This window comes from Rhea americana, unplaced genomic scaffold (assembly GCF_003343005.1).
Source record: "Rhea americana isolate MKP2758 unplaced genomic scaffold, rheAme1 scaffold_19, whole genome shotgun sequence".
NCBI classification, from domain to species: domain Eukaryota; kingdom Metazoa; phylum Chordata; class Aves; order Rheiformes; family Rheidae; genus Rhea; species Rhea americana.
In genome coordinates, this window is record NW_028186038.1 from 5,290,394 (window position 1) to 5,312,222 (window position 21,829).

General features: G+C 37.3%; 1 protein-coding gene across 9 annotated transcripts in view; it reads right to left on the minus strand.

Annotated features, from left to right (window-relative positions):
- The window catches only part of ATG7 (autophagy related 7), a 141,940-nt gene that overhangs the window by 18,379 nt on the left and 101,732 nt on the right, over positions 1 to 21,829 (minus strand). For 5 of the 9 annotated variants that reach the window (XR_014895538.1, XR_014895533.1, XR_014895532.1 and 2 more), the window contains exon 19: positions 1,860 to 6,508. Coding sequence is in view for 1 of the 9 variants with exons in the window: in XM_085302446.1 (XP_085158572.1) it covers positions 6,476 to 6,508 (33 nt within the window). In the remaining 8 variants the exon portion in view is untranslated. Of the gene's footprint in view, positions 1 to 13; positions 6,509 to 21,829 lie in introns of those variants that run through there. The other 4 variants (XR_014895536.1, XR_014895537.1, XR_014895534.1 and 1 more) reach the window with 4 other exon arrangements.

Genomic DNA, 21,829 nt, shown 5'->3' on the forward strand with positions numbered 1-21,829 from the left:
AAAAAAAAAAAAAAAAAAAAAAAAAAAAAAAAAAAAAAAAAAAAGAGGAAAGAAAGGGACACCAATTTAGTAGCAGTCAAAAACTAATGGTTCAGACACACACAGAATGAACCAGACTGGAACAGCCGCTGTCCCAGCCTTCCTTCCAGGCCTACTGACACTAAGTGGAAACAATTTTAGTAGTATTTCTCCACGCATACTTTTAGCCCATACTGGTTCTGATTTAGGAAGCAAATTCATTCCAGAAATGAGAAGCGAGCGTGCATTTCAAATGCACAATATGTAACAGCATTTCACTAACATAGCAAACACTGAATCATTCTGCAGAGAGCTTACAAAATCGAATGTCCTGGTGCTAAAGTGTTAAAAATAGTTAAATACATTTAGTTTCCTTGAGTTTTGGAGGCTCAAAGACTAACAAAGCAACAATCCACAGCCAAGGAGTGCAAGAACAGCAAGTAACAGTTCAGGAGAAAAATGACAAAGAATAATCTAAAAAATCATGTTTTTGATTAGCAGCTGTATAACACTGTACAATGCTGCTTTTTTTCTGTTAGCTTACTAAAATATTTTATTAACAATTTGAAAGATTTAGCATTAAAAATGAAATGTGTGGGGGTGTGCACGTGACTTGCACTTCCAGAGGCAAAGTCCATTGTGCTTTTTATCAATGTCCTATATAAACATCTATTCAAGAAACAACAGTAGGAAACAGCCATTTAGACCGCTATAGCCAATGCAAAGGCGGCGTGTACTCCAGGCCCGCCAGGAAACGTAACACATTTGTTTTCAGAGCTCCCGTACTATCCCCAAGCCCAGGGAAGGGCCTGCGAGAAGCCGTGGCTGCCAGGGAGCACTGGTCTGATTAAACAGAAAAAGACATGCTGCACGTGAAGTCTCGGCAAACAGTCGGGGGCACCTGACAAGATGGTAAGAGAATGTCAAAAAACGCCACCTGAACAGAAACAAGCTACGGTTAAGCCACCACAGGGAGGGTCTGTAGTCTCACTTATTGAGGGTGACAATTAGAACTTGAAATTATAGTTGCATAGTCTCCATCCCTGTCCTGAGCTGAGATCATTTGAACTTAGAAATAAGAAGAAAAATGTGATGCCCTAAAGTACAAGATACCTTAAGGTGCTTAACAGTGTCGCTTCTCAAGCATATTGCTATTAATTTTACTGGAAGGAGCTTCAGTTACCCTTCTGCAGTGCCAGTTTCCTTGGCCAGGTTAAAACAATCCTCAAGTGACTCACTCGAAAGATTTCACTACAACCTGAACTAAACACTAATCATTGGTTAGCGGAAGAACACGAACTGCTGAATTTCACCTACCATACTTAAAAGAAAAGTGGCTACAAATTAGCCCAGGCCACATCCCATTTTGGCCAACACACACGACTTCAAACAATACCGGGTCAGAGCAACAGATCAGTTCCTTTGACCTGGGAGAAGTGAGTATGGAAAGCAAAATTATTTACTCTTTGCCAAGTAGCTATTTCCTGCTTTTATGTATTTTACAGCTGAGGATTTAAGAAATGTTTAACAAGCAGGGACTGTTAMCCTCTCTGGGTCAACTCAGTGGCAGTGCTGCCACAGAACAGGGAGCCCTGCAGTCCCTGTAGCAATCAGTACGAACTCACTATGAAGAGTCACTGCTGTCAGTGCTAGTAGACCAAAAGGTAACAATAAAAGTAGTATGACACTGAAAATGGTCTTCGCCTGTGAATTATTTTTTCTTTCAAGACCTCTGATACGCTACACAGACGAAAAAATCAACTTCTTAAATGATTACACAGGATAGCTGAAATGATAACAGAGAGGGAAAGGTATATTAACTTCAAACCTTAAAGCATTACCTGTGTGGTGCCACAGTATTTTTAAACATTGTTTGCGTTGTGGAGAAAGTCCAGGCAGCTGCAAGCGAAAGAAACCTGCTACTGGAATGGGAGAGGTAGGAAGGGTCTTCTTAAATTAGGAATTTACACACTGTCTGATGGGGACATCCCAAGTCCATCCGGTCTGGTATTTTTGTCTTTTACACCAGTCAACCCAGGTGCTCTAAAAGAGAAAAAGTGCACAAAATCCTTTTGCAGGAAAAGCTTCATTTTGACAGGATTTGTATGAAAACATCTGCACTGAAACTGCAGGGGAAAAAAAAGAGAAATAGAGAAAGAAAAAAAAAGAAAGAAAAAMAGTTGAAGAAGCCATGTCAAAAGATTTGGACAGAAACGATAACAGACTTGGGACATCTTCCAGACTATGTTTCTTAGGAAGTCTGCTAAAGTTTACCACGTTACAAATGTTTATTTAATGGCGCTCTCTGGAGTGTAACTGTGTATTTTTTTTCCTAAGGAAAGTATCGCATTACCACTTAAAAATAATTTTAAAAATTGGGTATTAACGTTTGGAAAAGCAGCAAGGCAAAAAAATCACACTATACAGCTGTTTATGCTCTCCTCAGCTTTTGTGTGCTTTTAATGCAAAGTTGCAGCACAGCTAACACTGAATCAATGACCTGCATGAAAATGGTATTTGCACTATATTAGAGAACTGGCTGAACTTGCACTGCAGAAAAGAAATGTCTCTTCAGCCAGCAGAAGGACTAAAAAGGTTAATTATGTGTTGCTTGCAACATATTGCAACATACTTACTTTTGAAAGAGTGTGAACTATCCCTCCTATCCCCACAGGATAGATAGTCAGGACTTCCCTTGAACTCCTAAGATGTGGCTACGGTTATACTCTGAGGAATAACTATATAAAGTACCGTGTTGGATCACTCTCATGGCTTTTAACGTCAAAATAAACATGCAGAGTTCTTCTTGATCAGCAGCTCAAAAACTTTATCAGAAGCTTAAAGATCTTTTCACACATGACTGCTATTAACAGGAAACCTGCAAACCAAATTCTGCTCCCCACCACATCACATTCGGGCAGTCTCATTGGTTTTACAATCTGACTTGAAAAAGAGGCAGAGAGCTCCAAAAAAAGCTGGGAGCTGGGTGAACTCTTCAGATGGCCCTCACTGTTCTAGCGTACCGCAATGATGAATTCGCTATCAGTAATTCCAATTAGACCAATAAATGTATATTCGGAAGGTTTGTTCAGTAGGAGGGAGAACGGAATTGCCGAGAGAAGATTCTACAGCACATACTAAAAAGCTCAATAATAAGTGAAATCAGTATCAGTAAGAGTTTTCTAGGAGAGTACAAAGAAATTTACAGCAATTTTTTAATATATGGAGAAATTTTCCCATTTTGCTAATACCTCTTTGTTGCATATATTCATGCTAACTAGCCAAATCCTATACTAAGAAACACAGTTAGAACACTACACAGGAATTGGAAGAGAATATCAAAGATGGCAAAAATGAAATTTCATTTTTGCTGGCTTTAATGGAGGAATGATAACTTATGCAAAGGGCCTGCCCGAAGTGAAATATATTCCAGACAGACAGAAGTTAACACAGGTGAAGAGTACTTAACAGCAGCTTGTGAAAGCGAGGATGAGCGCAAGTGAGGGCTTTAAAGAAGAAGAAAAAAAATCCCTGAAACAGAGGGTCTCAAGTTCCTCATTTTCATGAATGTGGTGTCCGCAATAAATTTTGACTCTGACCAGCAAACACACTACAGCGACTGCACAGAACAACAGTTACAGTCAGTAGATGTGTGAAAGGCAAAGAGGGGCTAGCATACCATGAACTTTCAAACCACTCAAGAACAAAAACTATGCCCATAGCTCTCCATCAAAAACTGTGGTTTTCCAACTGTATCAAATGACTCCCCAGATTCGATATATAGGTGGCAGTTGCCTTCTGTGACACACAGTGCCACCCACCCCACCCACCCAGCCATATAATGCCATTGTATTTGTCAGCTAGTTTAGGAAGAAGAGCTGCTTCCTCTGAGGCTGCTCATTCCCTCCTCCTGATGGATTAGGTAAATCCCTGCAGAGCCAAGACAGCTGCTAGGTTTTACAGCAAAAAGATGAGTTCTGGCTTCTCACTGATGCTCAGGAGATCATGGCAGCACAAATAAAACTTAACTTCTACCTCCATCACGAAGGGAGCTCAAAGTTTAGCTTCTTCCATGAAATTTCAATAACAGCAGATGAAAGGATGGTGCAGAATTTCTACCTAAGCACATACAAGCCAGTAAATAAGTGTTTAGCTGTTGATGGTATTTGAGTGTGCTTCTATTCATTTAAAAATATTCTCATGATTTCTCACTCAGCAAGTGCTTAGAAATAGTTGTAAAAGAAAAATAAGAACAATTCTGGTTTGCAAGGAGAAAGAAAATAATAATAAAGTTAGACAACGGAAGTTATTCTAAGTCAAACTGAAATGTTTCTGAACATCAGAGACATCTGGGAAGCACATGTACAGGAAACAGCTCAGCCTGAAAGAGTTGTATGTTACTGAAATTATAGAGGTAAGGAAACATCATATTAACCCTGAGTTTTGAACTTTTAGGTCTTGTATACTTCTGCAGTTAATTAATAGCTACTTTCAATGCTAAGACAGAATGCAACTTTAACAGGATAATCAAGGTTTCACATATTTAAAATACTTATTAATGTTTATCAAATTTCAGGGAAGATGTTTAGTTTTGAGGTTTCAGATAAGCAAAGCTGCAAAAACTGCAGACTTTTGCATTCCACTCTCAGCAACTCCGGAAGATATAAATGCAGATCTGTGTCATTAAACTACCATGGTACTTGTTCTTGATTCCAGTTGGACTACAGCATGGCTAACAAAAAGCAAATCATTTGAGATGGTAAGTAGTTATGTACATTAACAAAGTCTTTTAAAATGGACACTGCATGTTACCAGCTCCCTATTGTTCATTATCAGCCCATTTAAAGATGTTTCCTATATGATTATTAGTCCTTTTAAAAATATATTTTCATTCATATATATTTCTATATTACAATGAATTTAGTTATATGAAACATTCCCTTTAGATTACTTAATAGATGTAAATGTGATTAATAATGATAACTAAAAGAAATACAAATAATAACTATTTTTAGACACTTCATGCAAACCTCAGCATGTTTCAATAAATCTTCTCTTACGATCAGACTATCCTCGACGATATCCTTGCTTTTAGGTGACTTTGACCTGACAGAACTTCCTCTGATGCGGCATAAGAGAAAAGCTGCAAAATTATCTGAACCAGATATTCAGGGCCTATGTTAAGAAAGAAACTAAAATAATTAGATTGACCAACTCATTTTTATATATGGGAAATAAAGATTGTTTGGCAGCTTAAACGTTTTGCCCTTTTTTTTTTTTTKGGGGGGGGGAGTGAGTTAGTCCTCAACTCCCACAATATAAAGCCATGAAAAGGATTTCAAATATGATTAAATATTTCTAAAATCTATTTAAAGATAAAACCTAATAGATTTACTTTCAATTTGATAGCAATGTAGTTGGTATTCTACAAATTCTTTTTTTTTTCCAGTTATCTTTTAAACTCGGGGATTCTCAAACTATTGCTTGTGCACTGCCATAATCTGCGAAACCATTTCTGATGCTGCAAAAACTGAAACACTTCAAATCCTATGAAAGGAAAATAGATTAGTGGGTTTTTTTAAACACACATAAAATACTGCATGACAGCGTCTAAGAATGGCAAAATTAAAGAAACAATTTTTTACAGCAGCTATGCACTTCTCTACAAGCTCTGGCAGAATCAACGATCTATCCCTAAAGTGATTTTGACTGTAACAGATTTTTCTCTAAGCTTCAGGGAAGCCTAACAGTGATACCAACACATTTTAGTCTTTCCTATGTAAATATAAGTCAGACTACATTTTATCTATAGCATGAATTTAGGAGTTCTTTACAGAGAATAACATCTCCATTGACACAGGCAAGAACATTCATACTGTAACAAAGAAAAGTGAACCAATTGTTCTATAAATACGTACTTTGAAAGAGCAAGCAATGTGGTGTCGGCTGTAGGTACAGGTTCTTTAATTACCTACTCCTAGTCTCCTTTAAATAAAGGATGCAGTTTAATTCCCAGTAGCAAAATATTCTTAACCTTAATAATAAATTCTAACTAAAGAGGTTGAAATCTTGTAGAGATTTAAAAAACCAGACAGTTAGACATGCTGCTTAAACATGCCTACCAACAAGTAAAATCTGGAAAAATAAAACACTGTAGACTACTTACGCAGCAATTTTATATGTAAGCCATATTTAGAAACTAAAAAAAAAAAAAGAAAAAAAAGATTTAAGTACAACCACATTGCTTTAGTTATTTACATAATAAAAATGAAAATGTGGAGAATTACACCCACAGCAGACTGCTTTTATGGTGAAGATATTCATGTCAGAATATGCATTATATTTGTTTGTATTTCTAACAGTCAAAACAGGTAAGCAATCATTAACTTGTCAAATAACAGATAAAGGCAGCACTGCAGTCCAAAGGAGGTCATCTTCCACCTTATTCAGCTGGCTTTCAGACTGTTTCATCATCACTCATGTCCCAGATCTGCAACAAAAAGAGTGTAATTTCACTTGGGAGTTTAAACAGATTTTCAACACACCTTTATGAAATCAGTGTTACTATTTGAAAAGAAGAATATCATTTATAGACTGTTGACTAGGACCAATGGAGCTTAACATTCAAACCAATTAAACGTATTTTTCTGGTCAGCTAACAATCTGCTCATCAATCACTATTTGGAATCTTTCTGGGTTATTTCAATGTATACATTACAGCATTTGTTCCTGAACTATCAATTTGGCTATTTGCTATTCATTATTATTTACAGTTTGCAGCAGAGCAAGTAGCTATTCTGTTTTTTTGCTGACTCATTGACACATACTTAATCTGGAAAATAGCTTACAATAAATAGCACGTTTCTACTAGAAGTGTAGAAATTTTTCAAGACATCCATGAAGAACTAATGGTTCTCCAATATTTGATTTTGCACTCAGTCAAACATTAAAATCTCATAACCAGCAGCATAAAGATGAAAAGTTATGTGAAAACATGTTCTTTCTTGTTGTTTAATATATTTCAAAACCATTATTTCTGCCGTAGGATATAACTGCACTTCTACTTTGCTAAGTACCCACATGTTCATTAGATGTTCCTAGACTGGCCGGAGCAGGGGGAGAGAGAAAAGGGATTTTCACAGAGCGCTACGGAGTCCTAAGATCCTGATCATACTAAGATGAATGTTATAAATTCATACCAATTACCAGGGAGGATGAGGGAGGATGATGCATGATGTTAAGAAGAAATTACGTGGACTAGCAAGCACAACTAGAAAAAACAAAATATGAGCATATTCTGAACACACCCTATAAGCCTTCTCTCCCAAAGTAATGCAGGTGCTCTTAAAAGCTTTTTTTTTTTTTTTTTTAATGACTTTTTGAAGGCTTAGCTCATTGCTACACTAATGGCAAATACTCTCCTCCCACTTGGCAGGACTTGTATTAGTTTGGGATCAAGACTAACACAGCTACATAACTTGAAGCTGGATTTGGCTCAGAACCACTTGGTTCCGACCACTTATACAGCAGGCTCATGCCTGCCAGTGAAAAGCCAACAGTACCTAAACACTTCCTGAATGTCACTGGAACCATTTTAAAAACATTCAGAGTTCAACACAATAAAGATTGTATATTTAATAGAAAACTTTACAATGGAGAATATAATCAAAGTACATCAAGTCTTGGTAATATTTTAAATTTTTTTACATGAGATAAACTAATTGTTTGTAAAGTTAGCTTGCTTAAACAAACGTGCATTTTCCCTCCCCAATAAGAAAATACAAAGATGTGTCAAGTCGTTTTGCTACACGAGAATAGAAAACAACATCCAAATAATTCCTTCCCAAATCTTTAAATTTGCATTTTATCTCACATTTCTGGGATTGAAAGGAGTATGGGTAACTCTTCTCTTCTTCCAGTTTATAAACAAGACAATTTTGCTGTACTATTTAACAGCATTACATTTATCAATTAAAAATGAGTAGCAAGATCTACTGAGGTAGTCTACCTATTGATGTAATCATGCTTTCAATTTTACAGTCGTAACTAAAACCTGTCTCTGACTTGGTGCATTTCAAACTTGCCTAACCTAGCAGCAGCCCCAGGGGAGCATCTCGAGCCTTCTGCCTGCGAGAACAACGCCGTTCCCCCAGCAGACACGGCTCCGCAGGGCGGGCTCCTCACTGGAGGTGGCCTAACAAAAAGGAGCTTTATCAGTCACGTCGTCCTTATGGAAAACCAAATTCAGTCCATCTGTCCCAGGACATACTTAATGTGTTGGCCCCACTAAGTTATTCTCTCATTTCACATCCTGACTGCTAAGAAAACATCTACCAACAGAAAGAGAAAATGCCAGCGTATTTTTAGGCTGTAAACTCTTCAAGGTCCAAAGTAGCGCTCTGCACATGTACAGTGCCTAGTGCAACGGGGCAGTGCTCCTCCTTGGTCTGTAAGCGCTGCTGTTAGATAAGTAATAAACACAAACTATAACAGTTCCCTACCGGCAACAATGACTATTTACCTATAACAAATTTGTTATAGCAAAGTTTGTGTTTCTAGAATTTGAAAATGTTCTGAAAAAAGTGTTTCATATTTGACTCTATTACTCATATTAAATCAAATATTCTTATGTAGTGCTACAAGCTACATAAAATGAAAACTCTGAACAGCAAGATTTTCTCAATTCCAAGAAGCGCTGCAAAATGGTGGTGTACATCCTTATGGAAAATACTGATGGAACAGCTTGTTTACAAAAGGAAAAAAGAGTTTTCATCCTGCCTAGATGAACAGCTTGGAGCTTGCCAAGGCAAATAGAAATGTCCAGCTCACCAGTCAGGGTCAAGGATGTGGAAAAATAAATACAAAAAACAAAACCTTTAAATAGACTTTATGGTATGATTCAAACTGGCAAAAAGCAAGAAATCCGAAGTTCAGACTGATAGTCCGTCTTTGACTAGCCCACTCCAATTTTTGGAAACCACTCCCCCTCAAAACAGAACGACGATTTTTTAACCCTTACACATCCTCCTCTCTGACAGAGAAACACAATAAATACTTCTGAAGATGCACCATGAAAGGATTCAAAGGGCAAAGCAGCCCACCAGCAGTCCTAACAGTCGTCTTCATCTCCTCACTGCTCGGGTGGGTGTGTGGGTGCGTGCATGCATGTGCATGCGTGTGCGTGCGAAGAAGAAGAAGAAGAAGAAGAAGAAGAAGAAGAAGAAGAAGAAGAAGAAGAAGAAAAAGAAGGCTGGTCAGGGTGCCGGTCACATTGGTAATTTTGTGATAAGAAAATATCTCCACTCAGGAACTGCCTAGTAATTCCTTAATTTCTGCAAAGCAAATTAACATGTGTATGAGTGCATGCCTGCATTACTCTACATCCCACACAGTACAAACAGCAACCCTAACTACACTGTCATTTCTTTATGTTGCTGCTAAAGGGAAGAACATCGTTCTCTATATTTAGCCTTAAGAGTCAGGGACAAGCAACCCATAGTCTGCAAGTTATCTGAGGCCCATACCATCTTAATATTAGTAGGATTTTATATATATATATATATAGGCTTGAATTATACCTAGGTTTACCTAGCAATAATGTGAAGTGTGTGATAAATACTACTCCTTGTGAAAATAGATCTTGTTATCTGAGTAACCTCTGTTAATCACAGAATGGTTGAGGTTAGCAGAGTCCCCTGGAGACCGTCCAGTCCAACTCCCCTGCTTTGGCAGGGTCACCTAGAACAGGTTGCCCAGGASCATGTCCAGGCAGGTTTTGAGTATCTCCAAGGATGGAAACTTCACAACCTCCCTGGGCAACCTCCATGGAACTAAGACCCTAGATATACAGTACTGTTAACAATAGGATGAAAGTGGATGAAAAAATTGTATTTAAATTAAGTATTTCCCTATCTAAACTATGCCTCTTTTCTAGGAAACCTTTAACAAAAATATCTGCAAAAAGACTGAACGGGGTTTGCAGGTATTTATAATCGCATTGCAAACACCCCAGATTGAGGATTTCTTTTTAACATTTGCAAACTATCATTTCCAGAAGAATGGACTTTTTCCCCACTGCAATGACAAGGCAACAAAGCAATGGGTATAAGGGGGTTTTATGTGCGTAACTATCCTTCAAATAGCATCAACAATCTCAGAGACTCTTCCCAAACAGTCACAACCCAACTCTGAATGTTGAAGCTTACTAAGGGCTGCCTTGCTAAATGACACACACGGAGGGGAGAGAAGAACATAAAACAGAAAGGGAAAAATGGATAACAAAGTTAACAACTGCACCTTAGCTTAAAGAAAACAAGCTACACATACTGAAGATAAGATTTGTAATGTGTTAAATGCCAATGCTGATAACTAAATTATAACATATCACAGGCAATAATAGCAATAAATCTTACCATGAAAAGACATTTAAACTTTAACCATGCAAACTGTCGTTACCACATAAAAGACTGAAATTTTTAAGAGCAGAAAACAGGAAATACAGAAAGCCATAAAAGACAATGTCTAAAATGACTGCTTGTTTTGCCAAGCATCTGATGTCCAGTTCAAGCTGTGAATTCAGATTCTCTTTTCTTATAGTACACCTGGGTGAGTCAATCTAAACACAGCTACAGGTAACGACAGGGGATGTCATAAAATAGGAAGATAACAAATCAGCTGTCAAAACTAGCAGAGTCTGTACAATCCTGGACAGACTATCTAAATGCATGTTTCTTCAAGTATTTCTTTTATATTCATACATCTGTGTAGGAGTTCTTAAATCTCAGGTGCAAATTATGTCTATTCAGGGTACCAGAAAAATTTTCACACTTGTTTTCTTGAAATGACAAGTATTATTTTCTTATGTAATAGGGAGGATGGGAAAAAAGACCTTCTGTATTAAACTTAACTGCTCACAAGCTTCCAGTCACTGATTTTACACAGTTTACACATGTTCAAGAAAACCTACTGAACAGTGGGTTTTTCATTTCCTTCTTACAACAGTAATACTTGGCACCTGAAAATTAATTGCTGCAACAATGGTTCCAAAATCAGAGTTCACATACTGTAGTGGCTTTACATCTTAGGATTAACATACATCATTTGAATAGATAACTACTGCTTATCTTACAAATAATATATAACTACTGCTTATCTTACAAATAAACTTGCAGGAATATATAATACATAAAACTTATCTTACAAATAAACTGCTTATCTTACAAATAAAGGAATCCCTGCAGGAATATAAATGCAGTGAAGGACCTGGGAATGCTGGTGGACAAGTCGACCATGAGCCAGCAATGTGCCTTTGTGGTCAGGAAGGCCAGTGGTCTCCTGGGGTGCATTAGGAAGACTGTTGCCAGCAGGTCGAGGGAGGTGATCCTGCCCCTCTCCTCAGCCCTGGGGAGGCCTCATCTCGAGTCCTGTGTCCAGTTCTGGGCTCCCCAGCACAAGAGAGACATGGAGCTACTGGAGAGAGTCCAGCATAGGGCTATGAAGATGATCAGAGGGCTGGAGCACCTGCCCTCTGAGGAACGGCAGCGAGAGCTGGGGAAGAGCAGACTGAGGGGGGCTCTGATGAATGTGTACAAGTACCTGAAGGGAGGGKGTCAAGGGGACGGGGACAAACTCTTTTCAGTTGTCCCATGTGACAGGACAAGAGGCAATGGGCAGAAATTGAAGCACAGGAAGTTCCACCTGACCCTGAGGGGGAATTTCTTCACTGTGAGAGTGACAAGAGCACTGGCACAGGTTGCCCGGAGAGGTTGTGGAGTCTCCTTCTCTGGAGATCTTCAAGGCCCGCCTGGATGCAACCCTGTCTAACATGCTCTAGGTGACCCTGCTGAGCAGGGAGGTTGGACTAGGTGATCTCCAGAGGTCCCTGCCAACTTTACCCATTCTATGATTCTATGATCCTTAGAGGATTTTAGAAAGTTTCTAGCTAGTATGAATCTAGCAGCAATCACCACAAAAATAGTTACTCCACTGAAAAAAAGAAGAAAAAAAATTCTCACTATTTTCCACACAACTGAGATAAATGTACATATGAATGTGCCAAAACACTCTCCTCAGAAAAATACTTCTATTATGGAAATCACAGTATTTCCTGTATTACAAATGCTCCAAATATATTAAAGAGTAAAATTCTATAGGCAGAGGTAAGGCTGAAAATTAAATACCATCTATATGAAACAGTATAGCTGAGGATCACATACAAAATCAATAATTTGATTTAGAAATGCACCCTCACTCAGGGAAGTAAATAAAATGAAAAAAGTAAGCATTCGAGCAAATGTTTAAGGCAACTAAATTATTTTATAGATAAAATTCGTAAGCTTTTTGATAGATGCTAGGTTTAGCATTGTGCTTTTGTTCTACACTCAACTAGAAAGAGAATATATCAGAATTTCTGGCAGTCTAACCTGCTTTACAAAATATGTGTATCTGTGTATCTAAATATATCAAGTATTCTAATAAACTAGATATAACAGGCTGTATTAACAGTCCTGGTATAATTCTTTCGCATCAGATTCATTTTTCCTGGTCCGCTGACCATATCTTTCAGGAACAGCAACAGGAAAGAAACCGCAATTTGGAATTCATTAAATGCACTCAAGTTCTAATACGCAACTCCTGAATTTCATGGTATGGACTGATGGACGATAACTATAAAGTTCAGCACCCATCTTTCAACTTGGATACTCACTGTACAGTGAGAACTATGCTTTATCTTACTGAAGCTGCAAATATCTCAAACATTTCACATATTTAACCGTTTCTTACCCTTCCCCCTTTCCCACAGGAACAGAGATATAAATGAACAAGCAACATGAACAGTTGCTGCAATATCTACAGTTGCTATAGTATCCACAATAATGGGAGCATTTAGCTTTTTTCCGAATTTATACCTAGACGCATGACAGAGCCTGCATAGCACATGGGACAACGAAGTATTTACTTTGCTATCTAAGCAAGCAAGGTAATGTATCCAAGTAAGTATTCAATCTTGCTCTCAGTGGCAAGCACTTATCCTATCGTAACTGCCTTGTCATCCAGCCCACACCCCACTGTTCTTCTCCAACAGATTTCTATTTCTGGTGCGGGACACAGCTAAACTTTTCAGAAGCGGCTGCTTACCTGTTCTAATGAAATTATAGCCAAAGTCAGGTTTGTTTTACTTCACAGCTTAAACTGTAGAGATTCAGTACCTTGTACTTCAGAAGGTGAAATGTCCCTGCAACAGGAATCATTACGGCCACCCCAAAAGAAACTGTTTCAAATAGCAAATCAGGGATTTATGCATACTTCTTACAAAAGCACACAGTTATACTCTCTTATCTTGAAACCACACATTTATGTAAAAGATTAACTACAGACTAAGGTATGAGACACTTCTGACCTCAAGCTGATACAAAAATTATATACTTTATCACAAAAAAAATCAGGGCTATAAAGAAATTAATCTTTTAAAAAAACAATGTTAAGGGTTTATTTAAATAGCAGGTAGGTGAACAGCAGATATTTTTTCTAGAACCTTGTATATAATATTGTTATCCTAGCTGTATCATGTTAGAGACTCAAGTACTGCCTGCTAGTTCACACTGCTGACAAATTCCTAGAATCCCTAGTATCTAAACAAGTTCTTTTCTGTCTCTGATGAATACTTCAGAGCCTTTCTTCTCCTAATGGTTTACTGCTTTGCAATTCAATCCAATCCCTTCAACTTTCTGTTTTTTCCATTGATGGTGTCACTCACTGATGCTTGTTTCAGAAAGACTATAGTCTTCCTGAAGTTCAGCCCATAGCAGTAGTAAAATCTAGGCTGAGGTAATGAAGAGTTTCATCTCGATCAAAATCAACAACTATCATGCTTTGAGCTTCTCTTGCACACAATACTCCCCAATATATCCATAATCCTTCTCATGCAAATGAGTCACTTCATCTTCCATTTGAACTGCAAAAAGTACTTCTCTCAATCACTCCACTGATTTCCACCTTGCCTGCTGTGATACGTTTAAGAATCTTGTCATGCCCTTTCAGGACATCTCTTCTTATTCCTGTCAAAGATACAGATATCTAGTGTTATATTTTCTGTCCTTGCCTTATTTACTTACATTTCTAATCTTTTTATCCAGAGTCTAGGTTTCTGCAAGTTTGGGACCTTGAGACCTTGGATCACAAACCCCTTCTGAAAGCATCCTCTTCCAAGAGGGGCTTTATACTCTGACTGACCTACCTACACTTGGGCTATTAGTGCAGCAGTTGGTTAACATGCAGAGTCAGCAAGCTGCTTCAAATGCAATCTTAGTCAGCTCATACACTCGAAGCCAGGCATTTTCTAAATAACTTGCAGAACTGTGGCCTGAAGGTTTTAAATGCTTTGAAAGATATATTTAAATACAAAAGCAGAAAAAAGGCAAGTAAACACTGCAGAAAGATTTTTTCTGTTTACACTGTAAATTTTTAGATAGACAAACTCTATCTAATGATAGGCTCCAGAGATATGCAAAGAGTAGCACTCAACTGCAATTAGTCTCTTCTTGTTTTACAGTAGTTTTCTTACATATTTGATTCGATTATTATATCAAAACAAACATTCAAATACTTTTTTTTTTAACATCTCAAATATACTCTAGCAATCCAGTAAAACAAACAAACAAAAAAATGCGTACCGTTTTTTCTGCTGTAAAAACACCACAGACAGATTTCTGACCATTGTTTCCTGTTGCACCACGAAAATGCTACAGACAGAAGCAAACACATACAAAGCCAATYTCTCACTCCCTCCAGAATAATAATCCTTTAAAAGTACCTTAGCGCTCAAAGGACCATTTTTCTGGGCAAAGTACCTCAGTTGTTGGAATGACGTTTCCCTAACAGCATAGTATCTACTGTGAAAATCTTTTCTTCAGGCTTTTAAAAACTGAAAACAAACAAGTGTAAAAAAYTCAAACAATCGTGCCCCCTCTAAGCAGATGTGATGATTGCTAATTCTCCTATTTTCTTCAAGACTTTATATTTCATTTTACTACCATCAGGAGCCAACTATCTGATCAGAACATGTGTTTGAATTAAGTCAAACTAATGACTATTGTCAGAGTAAAAATTACCTCTGACATAAACCCTTTAAATTTATTAACAGAAACTATACTGGATCTATTTAGTAGAAGAAAAGGGAAGAAAAAACAGAAATAGAGTAAGGAAATGACTCCCTGGTCATCAAATCCAGTTTCTGTTCTCCCAGGATCGTATCTCGGAAGATTGTATTTTATTTCATATTATCTTTTTCAGAAACRTAAATGTTAAAATAGTCAAACATTATGCACTTCTGCCACTGMCTCTCAGCCCTGGAAAAGAACCTGAAAGTCTATTTCTAGCACAGATGAAAAACGATACTTTACATGAGAAGCATTACTTTTACAGAATCAATGAAAACTTGCGTCCAAATTCAGATCCTCATGAGATTTTAACAATTACAAAATGAATACATTAAGAAAAACAAAGACAAACAGAATGGAGAGATCTTATACCTCACTTGAAACAGTGYAGGATATGAAAGTAAATATTCAAAATTTTCAATCATCCTTCTTTGATGCACCCCAAATTTACATTAAAAATAAATATATATATATAGGTCTATATTCATTGTATTTCTAAAACCTGGAAAAAATTCACAATATAGATGTAAACATACATTTGCTTTCAAGAGTTCTATAGAAGGCTTGTACAGGCTCTCTAGATTATATGCATTAATTGACCTCTCGGAATAATTATTACCATCTATACATCTGAGGCTATGCCATTCCAACTTCAAAGACTTTATTTGTTTTGCCATAAAACAACAGCTTGCCTTGTTCCACTACATTTTTTTAATTCATGGAAACGCRTAACTCTTGTCCAAACCCTGTAAACTAGCTTTCAGGTCATACACAATCACACTTTTGACAGTTAACGATTGAAAAAGAGCAGAAGTTTAACTACACGCCCTATTCAATTGAGTTTCAAAACAAACAGTTCAGATAAACAACGAAGGGAGTATAAAACACAGGCACACTCAGGTACACTCAGTGTGCTAATGCGGGGCCACAGAATCACGGGCCGACCCAGGCTGGACAGCAGGCGCCTCCGGCAGTCACTTAGTCAAACTCTCCACTCAAAGCAGCGCCRGCTACATCAGGTTGCTCAGGGCCTCATCGAAGTAAGTGTAAAATCTCACTGATACTTCAAAAACTCTCCGAGCAACTTGTTCTAGTGTTTGACCAGGCTCACACTGCAAATTGTTTTCCYTTCTAAGCTGAATTTTCCATGTGGCAGCTTTGAGCTGTTGCCTCTCATGCGGTCACTGTGCACCTCTGAGAACAAGCTCCGTTTTCTTTGTACAGTCCAAATAAGTAGTTGAGGAACCCACCTACATATTGTCCTCTTAGCCTCCTCTTCTTGAGACTGAACAAATTCAGTTCTCTCAGCCTCTCGTTTTAAATCGTACAGTCTAGGGCCCTAATCATCTTGGTGGCTCTACACTGGACTCATTGCAGTATCTCAAGTCTATTCACTTACCTGACATCTGGAAGACTCAAAAGCATTTAGTAAAGTTCGTAACTCTACCAATTCTAAACAGACATTTTTCATTAAAATACAGAAATGTTAAATGATATATTCATATATAAAATTTCTTATTTGAAAGAGTCTAAATTTGGAAAGAAAATGAAAATCTTATTTTAATAAACAAGACTTACAGATCACATGAGAAAATACACAGAGACAAATACCAATGCAATTTCGGCTGGCATGTAATCCCACCATATGTCTGGCTAGACTGTATGGAAATTGTAGAGTTTGCAAAGGGTTTTTTTTGTATGCGTGGGTGTTTCTGTTTGGATAGCCACAGAAACTTCAGATAACGTAGTCTGACAGGTAACTAACAAAAACACCCCTACAATTGTATACATTTCCATTAGTTTGTTGTCAACAGTTACAGAACTCAGCTGGAATGTAGGTGATGTAGAGTTAGGAAAATTTAACATTTTGAATGAGCAAGTAAGGTGAGGTACAGGGAGAGAAAGGATAAGAACAAGGTTCTGTAAAGCATTAACTGGCAAACGTCCTGGTTAGTGGAGGAATAAATAGAAAGTGGCAGCAAAAGGCTTTTACCTTTCAGGTTTGTATCAAAAAAGGACAGTGTATAAATAGAACCACCACCTCAATCCCTAACCAACTGAAGATGGACAGACCATTCAAGCAGGCATCCATGGTCAAAGAGGGTAATCGTAGTTGTTTAACACTTAGAGCACTTACTTAACTCTGATCTTTCTGCCTGTAAATGGACTGGCTGACGTCCAGACGCAAATTGGTCCAGGAAACTCACCACATCAATTCCAAGTCAGGTACATACACACAAACCAGTAATAACTCACTGAAGTGGATGTCTTTTTTTTGACATAGAAAGTTCTTTATAACTCTCTTCTTCCATCCTTTCACAGCTTTTATTCTCCTCCATCCTGTTTTTCAGCATCTCCCACCTAGTTTCCTTGTTAGCAATTTACCCACAGCTACCTAGGGACCTCTTTCAAAAATCTTCACACGATGCAACTCTCTCCATGCCCATATGCAGTAACTTGCCTGTCTTTAAGTCCACTTTTACACTACACAGTGAAAGGCAACTCCTGTAGGAACTGTCTACTGCTGGTAGCTCTCCTTTACTTCTGACTATAAGATTAATCATCTCTTTAAACAAGGACCGTCTTTGTCAAATTAACACATGCTCGCCACATATTTTCATCACTGCTTCTATCTTTATCATCACTGCTTCTTTATAGCACCGGTATGGTAGACACAGCAACATCTGCTTCCGATCTTTTAAGCTACTTAAAGAGTCTAAGTTATAAAGGTACACCTCTATCCAATTGTACCAATTGTCTCTGGAACAACTATCTTTGAAAGCAAAGCTTGGAAACAAGCAAAATGCATTACTCCAAGTATTTCTGAAACCAGTAATATGGATCCTTTTCAGCTCCAATTCAACTACCAGAAAATCATATTTAGCAGAAAAACTGATGCAGATTTCCTACCTTCTGTTATGTCATCTTACATGGACTTTTTGCATGTATCTTTAGCATAAACGTATTTTCTCTAGTGCAGTGCATATAAGAGGAAAAAGCTTGAAAAAGTATCAAAATGTTGTTTTACTAAAATTTGAGTTATGTGGTGACCTCACTAACCTCATCATTGCTTCTGAGGAGATCCACGCGCTGTATATCCAACATCGCTATCTTGAGGAGGAAACATCAAGAAACTATTAAAAACTTTTTCCTTCCTTCCCTTATGGAGAAAGGATGTTCATTATATAGCTACAAACTAAAATGATTTCTGAAGACACTAGTTGAAACTGAAGGATAAAGGAAGATGGCTTGCAGTCTCAGAACATATAAGTAATACTATAATAGCCAGATTTTTATTTCATTTAATGCAGTTCAAAACCTTAGAGAAGATAAATGCGTATGTATTAAAATCTTACATGTCAGTTTTCCTCTGAACCTATTTCTTCCATTTGTCAAAATATGATGGAAATAAATATTACACAGAAAATTGCAAAAATCAGTGAAAGAGCACAATTAACAATTAGATACTAAAGGAAGAGATGTTCTAGATATAACAGGCAGCTGAGACCTACTAAAACCCTACAGTTTCAAATGAATAGAAAATTAACAGTAGAAAACACAAGGTGTATTAGCAAAAATAGACTTCTCCAAGCACATTACCTCACTCAAAATATTTCCTATGTCTACGCATTACACAATTTTCTACATAATTCAGTTAACCTCAAGTTTACTTAAAAATCTCTTTAGTGACTCAGGTAACAGTTCTGAAGCCGCAAGTCCACCTAGATTCTACAGAAAGTTTGTGCAACTATCTCTATTTTTATGCTAACCACTGCCATTAATATGAAAACAACTGAACAAGCAAGAATTCTGAGTATACTGTGCTCAGATTTTGTGCTAGGAGGGTCTTACATGGCTCCTGGGATTCTGTCATCCTTTTCAAAATTGCTTTTGACTTTCTCACCCATTAATTTCAATATCTGCTGGGCTAACAGGTCTTTTGCAAATACTTGTATGCATCTTAGCCAGTAAACCTCCGTATTTAATACCCTCCTCCCCTCCCTTTTTTTACGTTTCTTATTAGGCCTGTTTTAAGAAAGTAGAAACCCACTTCCTCTCCTTCTTTTTCATTCCTAGAGTGCAGTAACAATATTCTAACTAGCTGTCAACTCTGTAGGTGAGCCTTATTCAAACCTGATGGTACAGAAGTGTTCCAAGATGGCATGACTATGTGAAGTGATTTGTATCCCTGAGCATAGCAACTCGTTCACCCACTCAAAATCAAATCCATTCTGTTATACTTCACATTTGGCATCCAATGGGAAGCATTCTCTGAAAAAAAGGGAAATAAACTCAGCCCCTCAAGTATAACCTACCTGGCACAAAATAATCTTATTATTAAAAGTTTATTTAGTCTAGATAAGCTTAGGAAAGAATTGTTACTTACAACATTTCTACAGTATCACAGTAACACGAACTATGCAACATGCCATACTCTGAAACGCAGAGTACACTGCAGATGCACTGCAGTAAAGGCTTCCAACTGTTTACAAGCCAAACAGCTTGTTTTGGCTCCGAATGCTCTTTCACCCCCATATGGGATTACTTTGATCTTTATGCTTATTATATGAATGCAATTATATTCAGTTATGGGATCAACAAGGACTGCAGAAAGAATACATCAATCCCACTGTGAGCGACAGTGTGAGAAGCTACTTTTAAAAGTTTGATTGAAGGGCTATGAATATAGTTAGAATGTTTCTGAAATAGGAATATAGACCAAGGTTGTTAAATGAATTTTCCAAAAAATTCTTCTTAAAACAGGCAACAGATCTCCTGCACTACTAACACATTCTTTTCTCCTTTGTTGCACTACATTCGCATTATCTATCACATTTTTTTCATTTCACTACCACCTCCTCCTCCAAAGAACAAACAAAAATATACATACAAAATTATTTTGCCTCATTTTGAATAATAAAGTGTTTTAATTCAAACATAAAAGTGCAAAATACGACAGGGCCCTCAGGCATGTCTACCCATGCTGTGATACCCAGCAAGTTGCATGAGCCAAGAGATGTCAGGTTACAACAGCATTCAGCTGAGAAAAACACTCAGAAAACAAATGGCAGTAGAAAGCAGTGTGGCATTTCACCAAGCTGCACTTTTCCTGTAGTGCCAAGAGGGATAGGCTCAAGCATGATGATACGTTGTGAGTGATGCTTCCTTTCTGGGCGATATTCAGAAGTTATGCTCATTTATAAATACTTAAGACCATCCTGTACTTTAAAAACGGTTTGCTTTTCAGTAGCAAATAAGGTGAGTTTCTTATTTTACTCAGTTCATAAAGCTTTTCAATTCCTTACAGAACTGATAATAAACAGAAATTGGAAGAATCAGGTAATTCCATCTATTATGCAGAGGAAAACTGAAGACTTATATAAACCAACACACAAAAAGTACTCTGTAGATCATCAAAACTTTAAGCTATTGTTTGCAACTCCTCCTTTTAAAATGATGAAATTTCCAATGAACACTCTCCAAATGTTAATTTAAATGTTTGGGTTTAAATTCGAGAAACGGAGGATTGTCTTCAATAACTATGATTTTGGCTTCAGGCAGGCAAATGACACCATTCAAAATAAACGTCTTACAAGAACTACTCCGATCATCTACGTCTTTACTTTGGCAACATATGACCCACCTCCTGGATCTTGTTTTGTGTAAATGGGTGTACGTTTGCTGCACTGTGCCCATTAAAAAGCTGTATTCTTGCCTGCAACTCCATATATGTTCGTCTCATTCTTAACCCCTCTGACTAGCACCAAATTTTTTATAAAATATTTTGGCTCCTAGAAATATCCTTACAGAAAGTCTGGGCTATGTTCATTTATTGCGTAAAGGAGAAGACTTAAAAAACAAAACAAAACAAAACTAGCACATTGCAGACTTTCCCCCAGATGATTATTTTTCCAAAACATCATCACTGGGAGCTCAGAAAAGTGATACAATTTTCTATTTGCTATAAAGCAGAGCAAATAGTTTGGATTAGCCTTTCAAATGTCTGCTACTTTATCACAAAATTTATTTTAAAGCTCTTCTGTAATTCTGGTATTTCTCTTCTAGTGTGATAAACGAAAGAGTTAAAATTTTATCGAAACATTTCTCTCTACAGATAATGGAATAACAAAAATCTATTTTAATTCAAAACTGAGTTTTTGATTTCCTCAAAATCAGAGATAATGTTCTTCCCCACTTTTTATCACTGGTAAATGGAGAGATTTTCTAAAAAGCTACATGGGAATTACAGTCACATCATGCCAGGTTGTGGGTCTGAGACACTATGAATCTCTGCAACTGTGAGTGGGCAAAGTATTAGTTAAGCACATTAGTTAAGTAGTCATTCCTCCCTTTGAAATCACCCCCTTTTTTCTCTCTGGTAATTTAAATAATCCTGGATATCGGATTAGATTCTGCCTTTCTTTGAACCACATATGTAGACAATTTTAAATTGTTCAAAAACATTCTTAAAATTATCCTGTCTGTCCAGAAGTCCTTGTTAAAACCCACATCATCTTATGCATTATATTCCCTTGAATTTTCTCATTGTGCTGAGAGTTATGCTAATTGTATCAATTCCATTCCAAGCACAGATTTATCATTTGGGTCTGTTAGCTGTTATTCCAACTACAAATCTTTTGTTTGTTTGCTGG